The 904-nt window shown below is 65.7% G+C and overlaps 1 protein-coding gene across 1 annotated transcript in view; it reads right to left on the bottom strand.

The window, feature by feature from the left end:
* SCRIB (scribbled planar cell polarity protein) overlaps positions 1–904 on the bottom strand; it is a 117,457-nt gene that overhangs the window by 18,693 nt on the left and 97,860 nt on the right. Inside the window, exons 30-32 of the mRNA XM_015416965.1 lie at positions 726–767; positions 440–559; positions 121–227 (exon numbers count right to left, since the gene is read on the bottom strand). Coding sequence (XP_015272451.1) covers positions 121–227; positions 440–559; positions 726–767 — 269 coding nt within the window. The remainder of the gene's footprint in view (positions 1–120; positions 228–439; positions 560–725; positions 768–904) is intronic.

Here is a 904-nt window from a genome sequence, read left to right as displayed (position 1 = left end):
CGTTGTCTGCAAGGAATCACACACACCCATACACAGCAGTTCTAGCAACAAGAGGGAGGAATCACACACACACACACACACACACACACACAGCCCCACACGCCCCAAAGCCATCCCTGCCTCACCTCCAGCTCCAGGAGCGGGTGCGAAACTGGAACCGCTGCAAAGGCCTTATAGGCCTGCTTGGCGTTGAGCGAGATCTCCTCGGGCACTGGAGGACCGGGGGACTGTGCGGGGCAACAGGCCGCGGTCAGGGCAACGAGGTTGATGGGGCAGGGAGGGGAGAGGGGGAGAGGGACCGGGGGAACGGCTCTAGATGGCCGCCATCCCTCCAGGCACAGGATCCAGCCCCCAGCCCCCAGCCCCCCACCCATGCCCGGACAAGGCCTTGCCACTGCCGCAGGGGCCGCCAAGGGAAGAAGCCTCTGGGCTGACTTACAGAGTTGTGGGTCCTGGAGCAGAGCTCAGGCTGCTGGAACGGATTGGGACTGTCCCTGCCCTCCAAGGCAGCTGGGGGCCCCCGCATGCGGGACAGCGGCTGGATGGACCCTGGCTTCGTCTGAGGGAGGAGGAAATAAAGACGCTGGTGCCGCCAAAGACAAATGTGCAGCATCTCCCCACCCTTCCGGAGCCCCAAAGCCCGGCCCACGGATGCTGGGGGCCGAGCCCCACCAAACAGCCCCGAGGGGCCCGCGAGAGGCCCAAGAGCACCCCTGGGGACTCACCGACTGGCTCTCCGGGTGGGCAGGCGTGCCGTGCAGGGAGGCCTGGGAGCAAAAGGCAATCCCCATCAGCAGGGGGGCCAGAGACACACCTCGGCCCACCCCCAACCCCCGGAAACACAAGTGCCATCCCAGCCCGGAGCCCAGACCCCAACCACCCCCTCCTTCACAAGTCACACACC

This window comes from Gekko japonicus, unplaced genomic scaffold (assembly GCF_001447785.1).
Source record: "Gekko japonicus isolate JY-2015 unplaced genomic scaffold, Gekko_japonicus_V1.1 scaffold505, whole genome shotgun sequence".
Classification (NCBI taxonomy): domain Eukaryota; kingdom Metazoa; phylum Chordata; class Lepidosauria; order Squamata; family Gekkonidae; genus Gekko; species Gekko japonicus.
Note: the sequence above shows the minus strand (reverse complement) of the source record. Positions and strands in the feature narration are given on the sequence as shown.